Raw genomic sequence first — 15,932 nt, 5'->3', positions numbered from 1 at the left:
TGAACCATGCATCCGTATATGTTAAGCTTGTGTGTGTGTGTGTGTGTGTATATATATATATATATATATGTATGTATATATATACACACACACATGGCAAGAGTTAATGAAAGCCTGCAGGCCGAATGTAAAGCGTGTAACATGAACATTAACAGCCATCCATGTTAAGATTGTCATGCTTCATGCCGTTCATGATATTTCCCAGCTTGTATTTATTTCTGTAAATTATAAGTGGAATGCAATTCATGCATCTCTTGTCGCATGATGACCTATTTTAAAATTTCAGGTGGGTTCAGTGACTTTGACTGACTTCAGCACGATTAATTCATCCGATCGACCACTAGTACTACTGCTACAATATTTGGAAATTTAATCTTTTTGTCTGTTCTATATTTTGATTCGATTTGGGTACACAAGATCACATACATTTGTATAGTTCTAATAAAACAGTTTGGCACCGTTTGGATTGAGAAACTATCTCATCTCATCTCATGATTATAATTTTATCAAATTTCCACACAAAATACGATAAACAATTCAACTTTTTCAAATTTCAAAATAAAAATAATGTTAAAAAATAATATTCTAACAATATTTTATTCAATTTTTAATTTTTATCTAAAACCATCTCATTTCATTTCACTATCCAAACGGCGGCTAAATAATTCTGATAAATTGTATGACGTTGATCTTTTGCTCATTATAATCTGAAAATTGTTCTTCTTCTCATCAGTTTAACTTTTGAATCCATTACCTGAAATGGAAGGAAAACCACTGATCTGATCAATTAAAAAGTATAAAAATTAGATATTTAATCTATATTGACACAAGATCACTGAGATCTAATTGCCCTAACAGCTTAAAAAAAAAAAAAAAGTGTTTTCCCTTCAATGATATGCAGGCTGTATGTAGTAAGTTTGGTTGATTAAGCAACTCATCAATACTTTATAGTAAGTTGGAATCATCCCATCCTGCATATTGTCTCTGTTATATTTGAATTAAATTAAGGACAGTATAGAGATTGGAGAGGATTAATTTTTACATTCTAATCAAACCTAATCCACTTTAAATAAATAAAATAAATATTTTATTGAATGCATGAATGCATGGATCGGAGCATCTAAATCTACAATATACTAAATAATTTTCTAAGCACAGAGCTTCATGACTTTCATGAGACCAGGTCATCAACTCTCTATCCAAATTAATATAAATCATTAACTTAAATTTATATAATTAAATTTTTATTTCTAGTTTTTCTAATAAGCACAATATCAGATCACTAAATGAAAATAGTATATTATATATTTAATTGAATTAATAATTTTTATATGAAAATAAGAGTCTTTTATTTTTCCTAATGCAACTTACACGCACCCTCTTACGTACTTTAAATGTTTTATTTATTTATTGTATAACGTCCTACGAATAGTAAATGCATGCTTACTACTAATAGACTAGCCAATGGCATGACTCTTGCATCTATCTTAATTAGTCTTGATCCACATGATATTAATGCATTCATAACATGAATTACCACGTCATGATATATTATATTTGAAACACCATGTCAGCATTATAAACCTATAGCTACAACTTTTTTGTAATTCGTTTTATCAATACAGTCATGCCACTTCATTAAAAATAGGTCTCGATTTTAAATCGAACCGTCGTTCATTTCATATGGAGTTATAAAATAGTTGTTAAAAAGTTATAAATTGATTATTTCAAAGCTATAAGAATTAGATTTGGCAGTCATTGACCATAAAAATTAAACCCTTCCATGTCAGACATTGTTTGCCGTTGATTATGGAGTTTGATCGAGTTATATTAAAATTATAGAGCAGTACTAGTGATTGTGTCCAAGGTATGTGGAATGAGCGTGCTTCACAGTAGCAGCCATGCAACAAAAACGGGTTTAATTGTGTCCTATTTTAATTCAGAATTGAATTATGCCACCTGCAACATTAATAATACAAATTAGAATATAGTTTATGATCATCAATAAATTAAGATCCTCACCAACAGTTTTGGATAAGGATAATAATAAAATTGAGGGGCAGTTGAGTTTTTATAACTGATTATATACCATGGATTACTTGTACATGATCAGCAGACGTCTTTGAAAGTTAATCATCATTATCAGTCACAATCTTAAACCAATTGACTTCTCTTTGATCCTTAGTATATCCTAAGAAAAATATTCATTAAGTTCTTATTTGAACTTGAGGGTTTCGAGTCGTAAACAGCTCAATCAAAATATTTTCTATTTTGTTCAAAATATAATGACATACAATGCATCTATCTTTGTTAATATGGGGAAATTTATATATTTAAAGGGGTCATTTAGTCGTCACAATATATGCTCAAACGTCGTTACGAGATGATTGATACTAATGTGTTACGTTATGATTCGCGTAATATTTGAGCTTAAATGGGTCATATGGGTTAGGTTTCTTGAAAAAAAAAATATCATGAGGAATTGAAGAATATGCTTGTTTGTTCTAAGGAGTAATTTTCTAGAGACATTTCCCAATGGAAGATGGATTTCATTAGAGCGGAGACTAGAAGGAGCCGAGGAGGTAAGAATCTCATTTTATAATGTGTTATATCCCCATGATAGTAACCCGACCCGTTCACTTCGATACCTATAAATACTGCCTTGTGGATAACTTCAAAAGAATATTATTGCGATGGATTGTATTGCATGTATAAGAAGAGTAGGAAATGAAGATAATTTGCTAATATTGCAATTGTAAGGTGGCTAGCTCTATTTGGAATTCCATTTTCAGTTTGTTGGGCTTAAGATTGGGTCATGACTAGCAAAGCAACATGGTGGAACTTTTGGCATCTTGGAAATAGAGGATTAGTTGTCAAAAGTGTGAATTAAGTTGAAGATGCTTCAAGGATTTCTTTTCCAAAAACCTTTTATCATTGGATGATTGCTTGTTTGGTGTGTGTGTGTGTTTTTTTTTTTCCTCTCTCTGTCTCTCTATTTTCTATGACTTCTTTACTCTTTTTATGCTTTTGATTAGGCGTTTCTCTTGTATATGTTCGGAAACACCTTATTTGATGAACTCGAGCCAGTTCAAAAACAGATCTAAATAAGACATGGTAGCGGTATAAACTTGAGCTTTTTCTCATATGTAGTCTGCAAAAATCATACGGGGGAATGATAGAGACTAGAAGAAATCATCAACATTTATGGATTCGATGCCCCAAATAATCATACAAAGATTGGCTAGTTTTTAAAATTATCGAAGCTGCAGCTAGACTCCAGTAAGTATTCTTGATGTTTTTTAGTACAGAAGAAACGGTAAGTGCATTTCAGTACTTACGAATTACATAGATTAAACAGTATTTGTTACCTTGTCTTCATAAGACAAACTCACTCTCTGATATGACATTATAAATGTCAATAAGAACAAGAAAAACAAAATAAATAAGCTCATTCTCTACAACTTGCTAATAGATGTAAACTTCATGATCATGAGTTGAATCCGGCAGCTCAATAAACTTCAAACACCCCCCCCCCCCCCCCCCCCCCCCCCCCCATCCTTCCCCCTTGAAATCAAATGTTTCAAAGGCATGGTAAATGTTGCTGTATCAGATAGAAACAGAGAAACTTTTAGGTAGAGTACAATAACTAATGTTATGAAAAGTGCTAATGAGATTCAAAGCTCCCAGTCAAGGTCAATAGGGAAAGCCTGGTAGAGAAAAACTATATATCAGTCATTTTTACGTACTTTGCGCACTTTACTAATGTGATTAGTTGCATCATTTTTTTTAATATAAAATAACTGATTTGGCCAATCACATCAATAGAGTGCGCAAGGAATATGCAAAAGTGATTATATATAGCAGAACTCATAATTTAAAATTTCTAGTTGGTAAAGTTCATGCTCATAGAGTAAAGCAATTTTTTTCTTTTAGTCTGAATGGAAGTTGGATATATTTTCCTTTATCTCCTGCATATGTGAAATGTTGCATTCGTCCAAGCTGCAAAAAATTTTTTATATCTTGCCGCCATGACATATTTTTTTATAACTATCAATGAAGATTCTTGACTTCCGATATACCAGCATCAGAAAAACCGAATGACTCCACTGTAGAATGAAAATAGAGTTCTACCATCTAAATTTGTCATAAACATGCATTCAAGAAAAGCTATTAAACCATTTTTTAATTCAAATGCAACAAGAATCATTATAAAATATTTGGGAACATTGACAGTGCTCTCTTTCATTTTCATTCCTCAACTATGAAAATTTATTAACTTGACAGCATTGGGGAATGGACAGGATCACTGTTTCGGAACGAAATATCACATATATGACAGCCATCAGTGAAGACAATAGTAAGCCTAGTAAACAATTAAAATAGGTACACATTAAATTGCAGTTTGAAAAAATTGAAAGTAGTAATCCATACCAACAAAGTTAGACAAAACAAGTAATGATGTAATAATAATAATAGAGTAATTCTCACCTGCAGAATGCCAATATATGACCTCCAAAATTCTTCTTATTATACAAAAATATCCATATGGCCGACCACAAACAAGTTTCTCCTCTATATCAAACTTCAGCATCAGTCAAATATCCTTTACGGGTCATGATTGGTTTTCGCTTCATTACTTGCCTATATCTCTTAACTACACCGTCTTTTATTCTCTTATGCAATTCATCATCAAGCAAGTTGGCCTCTTCCGAAAAGCTCAATGCTTGACATACCAGTTTGTAAGTATACTCTCTAGGTATCGAGCCTTCATCAACCAACTCAGCAAGAAAATCCCGGGCCTCATGAACCCTTCCAGCTTCACACAGAGCATGTATTATTGGGGTATACAAACTGGAAGTGGGTATTCCATGATTCATATCTTGCATCTTCCTCAAAATCTCAACAGCCTTATCAATCTCATTGACTGCACTATAATATCTAACAAAAGAACCATAAGTAACTCGGTTGGGAACACAACCCCTTCTGTTCATATCTTCAAACAACTCCAAAGCCCTCGCAATCCGGTTGGTTTTGCAACAGCCATCAATCAAAGAATTGTATGTCACAACGTCAGGAACAAAGCCCTTAAATAGCATAATGCGAAACAAATGATTTGCTTCCCACATCCTCCTCCTGATAGCTTTCCTACAACCAGTTTGCAAGCTATATTTACAATACGAACTAATGAGTACCGTGTACGTATATGTATCAGGTGGGCATCTAAACCCCGGCAATTCCATCTGGTCCAACAGAAACCTTGCCTTCTTGAACTTCCCTACCCTACAAAGAGCATAAATAATCGTATTATAGGCATAAACATCCGGTTTACAATGAAACTGCTTCATCCTATAAAATGCAGCCAATGCCTCATTAACCAACCCCTCCTCTCCTAGAACTTTGATCAAACGGGTAACGGTAGCAGTGGTCACGAGCTCGCCACCCCTTCTCCTCGACATTTCCCCCAAAAACTCCCAAAGAGCTTTCAATCTGTTCCCTTTGGCCAACACGCAGGCCATCTCCCTGCAAGTTCTCTCATTGTGGGCAAACCCAAAATGGGCCTCAACCCAAGAGTAGAACTCCATTGCTTTGTCCAATCCCAACCTCACCTTCTGGGGGTCTCTGTAAGCGGCAGGGCCAAGAACCAAAACATTGCGCCGTAACTTATCGGACTCCACTTTGAGGTTTCGCTGTTTCAAAGGTGCGCGGTGTCGGAAACCGCTTTGGCGGCCAATGGAGCGAGGGGATTGGAAGAAGACCCTTGGTATGGACCTCAAGACTTCGGAAACTGACTCTACGGTCCATACAGATTGACCGGCTGTGGCTGAGGCAGCAAGCCGAGCGTCAAAGGGTCGGTTCTGGATTATAGCCGCCAATACCTGGTCCACAAGGGAAGTGCGATTGCAGTGTGTAGGCCTCGACGTGATCATCTCTATGGAAAATTAACGATACCGTTGGTTTTATTTATGCCTTTACAGGGAGAAAAATTCTGGTATTCATCACTATTGTACAGAATTTTTTATTTTTTATCTTATTAAATATTTAGTGTATAAATAAAGAGCAGAATAACTCACTTAATTCAAAACGAATAAAACCAAAAATAAAAATAAAAAACAAGCTCTTTCACCAAAAAGAGATCTTTTAGCTCATATTCATTCTCAAACTTACGTTATATTATAAAATTATTTTTATTATAAAATAGATATAATATATCTTATAAATTTATATTAATTTGTGAATTTTTTTGTAAGTAATATTTCTTTTTAAAAGAATAAAATATTTGATTGACTGAGTGATATCACATGAGTCGGAATGATTTGTATAATTTTAGGGTGTCTAATGCTGCATTTGGTTCCTAAACTCAGTTGAGTTTAATTTAATTTTAAGATGGGTATAATATTTAAACACTTAACTCTCAAATTATTAAACTCATTCTAACTCAAAACTTTATTACAGATGGGACCCATAACTTTTTTTAACATAAAATATTTTTATACGTTAGATTTACAACTTTTTTTAATTTCTCATCAAAAGTATTAAATTCATCTTAACATTCAAACACACTTTAAACTCAGTTTAGATAGGCCCCACATAACTCTCTCTACTACTCAACTCACTATTATTTATTAAGAACTCAATTCAGCTGAATTCAACTCAACATTCAAATGTAGCCAAATCATGTACTTTTTCTTTAAGAAAATTGGTAAATTTGAAATTCATATAAAAAATTATTTTTAAAAATCAATCCCTCTTTTTTTTCTAAAGAAAAATTCTAATCATTAACCTTATAAGTTACATCACACACCATATATAATTTTTAATTTTTAATTTTTTTTTCTTATTAAATATGTTATATATGGATTATGAGTAGAAGAATTCAATTAGTTTAAAAAAATTAAATAAAATAAAAATATGTATAGTATGTAATGTATAAAGATAATAAGTAAAAACCTTTCATAAAACACGCGAAGTTCAGATACTGTACGACGTGTACGTCTATACGTAACATTGTTCTTACAACAATACAAATATAGAATAATTTTCACATTGGTTGCTTTTTGACCATATTAGTAGCACAGACCCTCCATTTGGAAGGTTTCTAGCCGTCGATCTTCAATCGTCGACTATATCTTTACTAACTACGACTCCCAACTGCATCTCAGGACACTTGTTGGATATCAACAAATTATATCTCTCTTATAATCTCCTCCTTAATTTGGTTAATTAATAATCATTTAATCCTTGGATTTTTTACACTTTAAGCAAAAACATTATTGGGTTATGTGAGGGGAGTATTCCTCAAGGCCGGGCCAGGGGGAGTAAGCCTAGCCCACAAGGCTCGAGAGTCTTGGGGATCGAGGATAAGGGTTGGCTGGGCGAGGTCGGCCCAAGGGGCTCGAGAAGGGAAGTAGTCACACATGCTGACTAGAGAACGGAAGGCAAGACACTGTCTGACACCACTAATGACCGACATTCAGGGATAGTTGCTATCCATGAACTCTGCATCCAGACAGACTAAAAGGATGGACACATCTGACTGGAGTCACGTCACATTTAATAGGACAGAAACGGGCACGTCATAACATGGAGTCACGCCACATTTAATACATCCCAAGGTTGGGCACGCCATGACGTGCCTCCTGGGATGTTAGTAACAGCCGCAATCAGGTCTGACAAGTCTATTGCACAGCAGAGAGATGGTAGAGACACTCGATCCCAGTACAGAGCGGCACACCCACCATCTCCTTCCCAAGGCTTGTCCCGACCAAGTATATATACCCACTCCCTCAGTCAGGGGAGGGATTCAAACACTTTAACACTTCAATTCATTATTCTCCTAAAGAACTCATACTTACTTTAGCATTGGAGATGTCCCCTACCACCTCGAAACTCTCATTTCTCTCTAGTTGCAGGTGAACAGATTGAGCCTCCGTGAAGTTTCTCAGACTGCAAAACACGACATCAACAGGTTAATAAGTTGGTTCATTATTAAAGTCAACAACAACATTTTAGAACAAAATAAAAAATAAAATCATTTTGATTCAAAGTTCAAAGGGTTTCCCCCCCCCCCCCCCCCCCCAAAAAAACTGAAAAATCGAAGACCAAATGAGTATTTACCCTAATAAGTTCATATCCAAATGCATTATATTGAAACTCATTTATGTTATTATTATTATTATTATGGCATGGTATTTATATATATATTATAATATTACATATACCCAAGAATTAACTAACAACAGCACCCTAGAATTTGTTATGATAAAAAAAAAAAAAAAAAAAAACTTATAAGTTTTAAATTGAGTTGAATTTTTTTTCATGGTCATAAGTTTGATGATATTTGTCATACTTCTCATGAGGTAAATCTAGAGAGAATTGCCATGCATGCTTAATTCGGACCTCCTCATGAAAAAATAACGAGTTGAATAACTGAAGCCACGGATCTTTATAAAACTACATGTACTCGAAGGATGATAGGAGAGAGGTTTAAAGTAAGATCCTTGTAGGTGGGAAAGGAAAATTGCTATTATATATGTAGTTTTCTATTTTCTGATAAAAAAATATTTAGAAAAATTTTGGTTGGAATATATATTAATTTTCTTATTGCTTGATATTCCATTGACTATAGCCGATGCAATGCCCGAATTGGTCGGTCCAATGGGCTACAAAATCTCACATTAATTCAGGGAGAATTTTGATGTGCAAAGAACTTTTTGGATCTCCTAAGATAATGATGATAATGATAAATAAATAAAAATATAAAAAATAATTCTCATATTTCTATTATTTTATTGCAAGCTCTGTTAAATTTATTAAATCAAATAAATTAAGCACAGTTGATCATGGAATTGCATGTAGGAATAGTAAGTTGAGATGAAAATTAAAAATTAAATAAAATATTGTTAGAATATTATTTTTTAATATTATTATTATTTAAAAATTTAAAAAAATTAAATTATTTATTATATTTTATATAAAAATTTTAAAAAAATTATAATAATAAAATAAAATAATTTTTATATCCAAACCGAGACATCATATTCACCACGGAAGAAAAATGACATTTTATGAAATTTTAAGCATACATGTGTGAAAAGTCAAAAGGACAAAATAAGAAGCGTAGATTTTGGACTAAAATTGCCTGTTAAACTGATACATACTACCTAACACTAAAATCATGGCCTCTACTTTTTCGAAATTTGAAAGAGATTGCCACTCATTTCCCAAATATAAAGACAAAAACTACATATAGCCAACATGATTGGTGTTGATACAGTTTTCGACTCCCCCAACAAGATATTAGACTTTCCCCTTTCTGTTTGTTATGAACTCTTTCCCGGTGATGCTAAGCTACATAGACTGAACGTTCCGTTTGGGGTTTGGATGGAAACAGTTGCATAGAGTTAAGGTTAAAGACATCCTTAAATGCTCCCGTATTCTAGACAGGAGTTACTATCGCCATCTTTGTTCTACGTGCTTCTGGTCAGTCCGATTTGTGCTTTCATTTTTAGCAATTTTTATGTCTGTACTCATTTCGGCCATCAGGACATTTCTGCATTAAATGTCTCTCTTCTTTATCTGTCTCACTTGTTAAGAACCAAGCTATGAGTCGCTGGACACTGAGCTTCCCTTCCTAGTTCTCACATGGGGGAAGTTTTGGTTGCAAGATTTAACTGAGATCAATTTAATTTAATCTAATTTTAAGTTAAGTCTAACATCTAAACATTAAAATTTTAAATTATTAAACTCATCTCAACTCAAAACTTCCTTATACATAGAACTGTAATCTTTTTTAACTCAACACATCTTTATACGTAAAATGTACAATTTTTTTCAATTTTCTATAAATAATACTAAATTCATCTTAACATCTAAACATATTTTAGAAAGATCTCACATAACTCATTTCACCTATTAAATTTATTACTATTCATAAAAATCAATTCAATTCAACTCAACTTCACGTCTAAACCAAATCTTAATATGGGTATTTCAAGGTACAAATCCTTGTCCGTGAATGCATACACCTGGCAAGTACTTTTGGGTGGAATTCACTTCCAGCGAGTACTTATTAGGCTCGATTTGTATTCGTAATTCATCTCAATTCATTTTACTATTATTCATCAATTTTAACTCACAAATCTCACTATTATTCATAACTCATTTCATTATTATTCATAATCAATTTCAACTCATCTCAACTCATCTTTAAATTCAAATTACATTTATTTGAATGTGTACTTCGGCGGCCTACCGACTACTGTCGCCTGAAGCACTCCTGGTTTTGGGCCCTCATATAGGTTTGGTTTAGTTAGGCTTACTCGATTCCTAATAACAATTTTAGATTTTATTGTCTTCAATCATATTCGTTAACCTAAAATTTAAAATGACATATTATATTATTTTTAAAATAGAAATGATAAAATTACTTAAAATATATCATAAAAAAATCTAAAAAGAGTAACATTTGCATCAAAATTAAAAATATGAATATATTATATATAATGAGCTCTTTACGATTTTACTATGCGACCAAAAAAAAAAAGTCCACACAATCGAAGCCCCAATAGTATCATTCAGAAAAGTCCGAACCCGGCCCACTCGGCATCACCCACGGGTCGGGGCGATGAAGGGTATGACGACGAAAAGGACGACGTCGACGGAGATTCAGAGAATGGCGAGAGCGACTTCCGGCTTGACACTGACCACCGGGCCAGCGTCTCGAGATCAGAGCTGTAGTCTGGTTCGGAAGCGGGTCCGGGCTTCTGGAGCCTCTGTTTTCCCGGTTTGCTCCTCTTTAGAAAAGACGACAGGAAGCATCCAGGCGAAACCACTTCGGGCCTAACCAGGGCGGTGGTTTGTCGGTCGAACCTCCAGCGCTCAGACCGGGTCCTTGGGGACGACCGGAAAGAGCGGACCCGGGACGGGGACTCCAACGGAGGCACAAAGTAAACCGACCCAGACGACGGCGGTGGCCGAAGCTTCTGCTGTGGCGTGCGAAGTACTGTACGGTGATAGTTACGAGGCTGCGGCAGAGGCGGCGGAGATAACACCACCGGCTGTTTTTGCTGGTGCTGGAGCTTTGGAACACCGGGCTTGATCTCCCACTTGAATGGCACTGCTCCTGGTTTCTTGAAAGACTCATCTACAGTCATTTTTCTTTCCCGAGAAAAAGAAACTCTCTGATAACAGAACTAATATCAACCTGAACGTCTAGTTTTAGCATGCATGCATGATGAAGATTCAGTACTCTTGCTGCTTTGATCAGGCTGTTGGCATTCTTTAACTGCAGCCCGAAGTGTCTGAAATATATATAGGTGTGGAGAGGATGAAGAAAATGAATGCATGGAGTGTGGTCATGGCGAGATTGGAGGCAAGAAGTGAGGGTTGGTGGGCCAAGAGAGTGAGAGAGAGGAGACAGTTGATGGGTTCGAGTCATGCGCTTTGACTTTTTGGGGGTTAGAAGAATGCCAAAGAATTCATGACTCAATGATGCAGTGGAGATCAAAGCAAGGAAGTAATATGTTGTCTTTGTAGTGGAAGATTCAAATTATTGTCTTTTTTAGAGGTTACTTTGAGTCATAGAATAGAGCGGTGGCTTCCATGTCACCTTACACTGCGTTTCGATAGGGAGATAAATTCAGATTTTATGAATAATAATAATAAAATAATAATAAAATAATAAATAGTATTAAAAAATATGTGAAAACTAATTAGAAAAATGATAAAAATCCCACTGGTGGATCTCGATGTCCCGCTCACACCTGTTTTGTTTGTCTTTTTTTTTTTTTTTTTTTTTTTTATATAGTGATTAAGAAAATGTTGTTTAATAATATTATGAATTTTTTTATTTTTTTAAATATTAAAAGTATTAAAAAAATGATGTGAAAAAAAATTTTAAGTATTAAAAAAAATGATGTGAAAAAAAAAAATTAAAAGTGTTAAAAAATGATGTGGATATTTTTTGTCACATCAATTTTTTACACTTTTAAATATTTTTTAAAAAAGTAAAAAATTTAAAATATTATTAAATAATATTATCTTAATCACTATGTAAAAAAAAACCAAAAAAAAAAATGAGAGGGACATCAGCGAGATCCCCAGCAAGATTCTAATATTATTTAATTAATAATAAAATAATAAATAATAATAAAGTATTACGAGAAAATACTCCACTACTCAACTAATCCTTAAGGAAGTACTATTTTTTGGAAGAAAAATCTTATTTGGAACATGACATGGCCCCCATATAGTTGATTGATTATGATTGTTCAGGACAAAGTTTCCACTAATCTCTCCGGGTTGCACATACTCTTGGGAATGAGTTTCCTACTTTGAATAATTTAAAATAAAATTCTCCTAATTCGATAGTCTTGAAGCTTCATTCGGTAATTAAAATTATTTCAATTCATTTCAATTCATCATTATAATTTTTTTAAATCTCAATATAAAATATAATAAACAATTTAACTTTTTTAAATTTTAAAATAATAATAATATTAAAAAATAATATTTTAATAATATTTTATTATCTAAACGCAAACTTAAAAATCTAAATGTAAAATTTTGAGCGCATCCATTTTACAGAATGTGAAAGTAGAATTTCGAGCCCCAAATTTCATCCGTTTTATACAACTCACCCTAATACGATTATGCCATCCCCTTGAGGTTTAATAGCCTCCATATAGTTTATATGTCATGTTAAAAAATTTATAAGTCAATGTCAATGATATAGAAGGTATGTGATTTACAATTAAACTTGTTCCACACTAACTAGGTGCAAGCACTCATTCCAATATCCTTAACATTATGGGCAATACTACGTATAGTCCTTATTTGAAGACTGTAATGTAAGTTTAAATAATTTTATTTTTAAAATTTTTTAAAATTACAAAACTATCTCTCTTAAAATAATATTTTTTCTCATTTAATAATGGGTCTGCACTTGCAGTCTCCAAGGAGGATCTGCAAATAGAATTTCTTTAACAAAATTTAGTTGTTTGTACAACATTACAAATATTTAATATTGTTTTGAGAAATACTACATAAAAATCTTACACTAGACACTTATACTTAATCAATATGTGATTTGTCATTTTTGTTTTTCTATTTAAATACACGCATATTTAAATATTAAGATAGAATGACAAAAATAATAAATCACATATTAATTAAATATAACTGTGTGGTGTAAAGCTTTTATATAGATTTTTTTCGTTTGTTTTACTTAAATCATTAGTATTTGTATTTAGTTACCATGCATTTATCACATATATATTGTAACTCGTAACATTGATTTGGATAGTGAGATGAGATGAGATAATTTTAGATGAGTTAAATAAAATATTACTAGAATATGATTTTTTAATATTATTAATATTTTAAGATTTGAAAAAATTAAATTATTTATTATATTTTATATAAAAATTTAAAAAAAATTATAATAATAAAATAAGATGAATTGAAATAATTTCTGTACCCAAACGATACCGGATGACATGAGAAATGGATGCCCGACGGCCTCCTTCACCCTTGTTTGGGTATTTGAAAAAAAAAAAAGTGTTTAATGCTTGAAATGTGAATAATTATTTAAGGACTCTTATTTTGTCGTACTAGCTGTCACACAAATTAATCCCATTAAATTTCCTGACAGTGAATGTGATAATCATTAATTAAAGAAAAGTTTTGAATCATATATAATTATCAGAAATAAATTAAATAATTTGAATAAAATTTGGCTCCTAAATGATCAAATTCAACTTGTGCTTTTCTTTCTTGTCCTTTTTTCAAGGCCAAACTGTGATTAAATTAATCCGCAATCTAAGGATGAATATTTGAATCAATTTAAGTTGTGGGTTGATGATACTGACGTGAACGAGTGTGACTATAAACGTATATATATCATTTTCTTGCCATCATGCAGAGTGTGACAAAGAATGGGAAACCTTATCATTTTTCTCGAATAAATACTACTACTTGTAGATGATGCAATTACAAGTTATTAAGTTTTAGCATGCTTTTTAAAGTTAAACGCTCTTTTATTTTCATGAATACAAGTAGTTTCAATGCCAGCCTCAAGAGTGAATATTGCTGCTGGTTTTCAATTATGTATCATGTCTAACACAAAACATAGACTGCGTTCTTGAATAATTGATTATGGCATGACACTGCCTCTGAGGCGTGAGAAGGCTTTGTGGATTTGAAAAGTAGCGCCCAAGCAAATTGCCTCAAGATTAGTTCCTTTTTTGGGAGATTGGGCTGTTTCCATCTCCTGAACTTGATGTTAATGCAAGGTAAATGCTTGTTCTCCCGAGGATGGTTCTCGACCTTTTTATTTATTTATTATTATTTAGTGATTAAAAATGTATTTTTTTAATGATATTATAATTTTTTTTAAATATTTAATGGTATAAAAAAATAAAAAATAAAAAAATATAAATGTCAAATGATCTTTTCGAGACTCAACCTCGAACTACACCCTTGAGTGAAGGGTGTTGCCACCACTCAATTGAAAATGACCCTCACCCTAAGAAAATTATTAGGTGTCTTGATGTACATGAAGGATTTGGTACCCTTTTTTTTTTAAAAAAATTTTTATGGAAAAGGATTTGGTACTCTTATCCTATTACTAGATGCATGTAATTAATATTGTCTCTACTTTAATTGACATGACATCTTATAATATGATAGGAGAACAACGTTTTTACTCTTCAAGAGCACAAAATAATTACTCCTCACCCTATAGTTACTCAAGAGGTTTTTTTTTTTTTTTTTTTTTTTTTTCATTTTAGAATGTCATGGAACTCACCAACATAAGATCCTCAAAACCAAACCCAGGATGTTTTAAGTTTAGAAAAATTCAATTTGCAAGTCATGTTCTCCATGCTGTTGACTTGGTATGATTTGATCAACAAGAGAAGTTTAAAATTTATATCTCTTGCAATGTTTGCCATATAATCGACATGGAAGATGTGTCTTTCACACCAACTTATAAATAGAAGAATTTTAAGCTTTACAACTCTTCCCAAGTTGGAGCTTTTGACAAGATGAGTACTCCACGACTCATAGGCGTAAGGGCCAAATTTCCTATCAGTATCTGGTTGCAAAAAAGATTGGTCCGTTTTATAGATTTAACATCCCTACAAAGCTGGATCTATCATCTTCATATGCTTGATGTGATAACAACAAAGTGTATCTAGATCAGGGTTCCAAACTACGTACCTAGCTCTCATTGCAAAATTCTTGCTGCATGTTACAAAGAGCTCGCATCATACTAATTGCTATATCATGAAGTAGCTGCAGGTACTCCTCCGCACCATCAACAAGACACTGAGATCAATGAAAAAGAAATAACTATGCCAATTTCTTGCAAATTTTGGCCTTCTCATATGTCATCTGCCTCAAAAATTACCTCGAGTAGCTGGGGACAAAAAGCACTCTATTAAATTAATTACATACTTATCTACCAACTCATAATAGTAAACACCAGCAAATAAAGTGGGGTTTTGAGACCTGAGAAGCATATGAGAGATTGGATATCCCTCTGCAATCTTCATGTTGCGTATCATGAAGTAATAAGTCATTGTATGTAGAGTGCATAGTATTTTCTTCACTAGCTTGCTGTTAAGTTACAGTTACAGCAAAACATGGAATTGCAAAATATTAGCATTAGAGGAAGTCCAAGTGTGAAATTCACAGATGCAACTTCAAACATCTCACTCCCAGTTAGGACTGTTCATCGGGGCAAGGTTTTTTCCAAGTTTGGTTCGGAACTTGGGTTACAAAATCCGGGTACACCCAGTCCGAACAACCCAGTACCCTTTTTTTTCAGTTTAAAAATTTTGATGTTTCCTTTCTTCATAACATTTTCTCACTTGGCAATGTCCTAAAAAAAGCTGGATATTTAATTGCACTGAAACAATTGCACTTCAGTT

At 33.0% G+C, this 15,932-nt stretch overlaps 2 protein-coding genes across 3 annotated transcripts; both read right to left on the bottom strand.

Annotated features, from left to right (window-relative positions):
* Positions 1-3,540: 3,540 nt before the first annotated feature.
* LOC121243294 (pentatricopeptide repeat-containing protein At1g77405) lies at positions 3,541-6,004 on the bottom strand. 2 transcript variants are annotated; one of them, XR_005936099.1, is made up of 2 exons: positions 4,489-6,004; positions 3,541-3,601 (listed from the first exon to the last, which is right to left on the bottom strand). XR_005936099.1 is itself a non-coding variant. In XM_041141393.1 (1 exon), the coding sequence occupies exon 1, from the start codon at positions 5,925-5,927 to the stop codon at positions 4,578-4,580; it is 1,350 nt and encodes a 449-aa protein (XP_040997327.1). In that variant the 5' UTR covers positions 5,928-6,004; the 3' UTR covers positions 4,370-4,577. The 2 variants fall into 2 exon arrangements, 1 of the variants encoding a protein (XP_040997327.1); XM_041141393.1 differs by lacking the exon at positions 3,541-3,601 and having other exon boundaries at positions 4,370-6,004.
* A 4,460-nt stretch (positions 6,005-10,464) lies between these two features.
* On the bottom strand, positions 10,465-11,306 carry LOC121243296. Its single transcript, XM_041141394.1, has one exon. The coding sequence runs from the start codon at positions 11,151-11,153 to the stop codon at positions 10,575-10,577; it is 579 nt and encodes a 192-aa protein (XP_040997328.1). The 5' UTR covers positions 11,154-11,306; the 3' UTR covers positions 10,465-10,574.
* Positions 11,307-15,932: the final 4,626 nt, after the last annotated feature.

Source organism: Juglans microcarpa x Juglans regia, chromosome 8D (assembly GCF_004785595.1).
Source record: "Juglans microcarpa x Juglans regia isolate MS1-56 chromosome 8D, Jm3101_v1.0, whole genome shotgun sequence".
NCBI lineage: Eukaryota > Viridiplantae > Streptophyta > Magnoliopsida > Fagales > Juglandaceae > Juglans > Juglans microcarpa x Juglans regia.
Note: the sequence above shows the minus strand (reverse complement) of the source record. Positions and strands in the feature narration are given on the sequence as shown.

What these genes read in the sequence shown, in the direction of transcription:
- LOC121243294 (XM_041141393.1), bottom strand. Translation starts at nt 5,927, where the DNA reads ATGATCACGTCGAGGCCTACACACTGCAATCGCACTTCCCTTGTGGAC.
- LOC121243296 (XM_041141394.1), bottom strand. Translation starts at nt 11,153, where the DNA reads ATGACTGTAGATGAGTCTTTCAAGAAACCAGGAGCAGTGCCATTCAAG.